Below are 1104 nucleotides of genomic sequence, written 5' to 3'. Positions count from 1 at the left end.
AGACTACCGGGTATTGCCCAGGATGGGTTACCTTTGCCCCAAGGATTTACAGCCTGTCTGTGGTGATGATGGCCAGACATACAACAATCCCTGCATGCTCTGTCATGAAAACCTGTAAGTAAACAAACTGCACCGTCACATCTTCCAGTAGAGAAGTTCTTGACTATGATGTCAGTCTTTAGTAGTGCGCTGATAACAATTTGATGTGTATTGCAAGTAATTCATTAATCATAGAAGTTAAAAATTCAAAATTGGTGAATTATCTTTCTTATATGTAAAATAGAAAAGGTTTAAGGTTATTCCTTTAGCAAAACTGCTTATATACATTGTTATATACTTTACTGAGTAAAAGAGAGAGGAAAACATGGTGGGGTTACGACAGTTATAGAACATCCGTACGGGACCAGGCGCGATGGCTCACTCCTGTAATCCTAGCACTCTGGGAGGCTGAGGAGGGACAATTGCTTGAGCTCAGGAGTTCAGGAGACCAGCCTGAGCAAGAGGAAGACCCTGTCTCTACTGACCATAGAAAAATTAGCTGGCATTGTGGCACGTACCTGTAGTCCCAGCTACTCGGGAGGCTGAGGCAGGAGGATCGCTTAAGCCCAGGAGTTAGAGGTTGCTGTGAGCTATGATGGCACCACTGCACTCTCCCTACCTGTGGTGACAGAGCGAGATTCTGTCTCAAAAAAAAAAAAAAAAATCTGTATAAAGCGTAACACTCGTGGGGGGGTGTGAGCATCACTCATATCGTGGTGTATAAGAGAAAAATAGTTGAGAACCATTGCTATGTAGAGTCAGCGTGGTTGATAGTATCTGAAAGGTCCTATGACTACAAGACAGTCACTGATTTCCCAACTTCCTCCTGAAGGAAGTGGTACTCTACAAAAAGAAAGTGGTACCATACAAAAGAAAACGCTCTAAGATAAATGCCAGACCTGATGTTTGCTTTCAGATTTATCCATGTGTCTCTAGGTGTATTATCGCATCTTTCTGAGTCTCATTTTCTTCATTGGAGAAATGGAAACAGTTCTCTGAGCAGCTAACTTCTCAGGTTATCGAGAAGAACTGCTAAATATAGAAATGTTTTTATTTTAGATTAAA

General features: G+C 41.8%; 1 protein-coding gene across 1 annotated transcript in view; it reads left to right on the top strand.

The window, feature by feature from the left end:
- SPINK5 (serine peptidase inhibitor, Kazal type 5) overlaps nucleotides 1–118 on the top strand; it is a 97788-nt gene extending 97670 nt beyond the window's left edge. Inside the window, exon 27 of the mRNA XM_012658235.1 lies at nucleotides 3–118. Within this exon, the coding sequence (XP_012513689.1) occupies nucleotides 3–118 (116 nt within the window). The remainder of the gene's footprint in view (nucleotides 1–2) is intronic.
- The last annotated feature ends 986 nt before the right edge of the window (nucleotides 119–1104 follow it).

The sequence above is a fragment of the Propithecus coquereli genome, unplaced genomic scaffold (genome assembly GCF_000956105.1).
Source record: "Propithecus coquereli isolate 6110/MARCELLA unplaced genomic scaffold, Pcoq_1.0 Scaffold58, whole genome shotgun sequence".
In the NCBI taxonomy this organism is placed as follows: Eukaryota; Metazoa; Chordata; class Mammalia; order Primates; family Indriidae; genus Propithecus; species Propithecus coquereli.
Note: the sequence above shows the minus strand (reverse complement) of the source record. Positions and strands in the feature narration are given on the sequence as shown.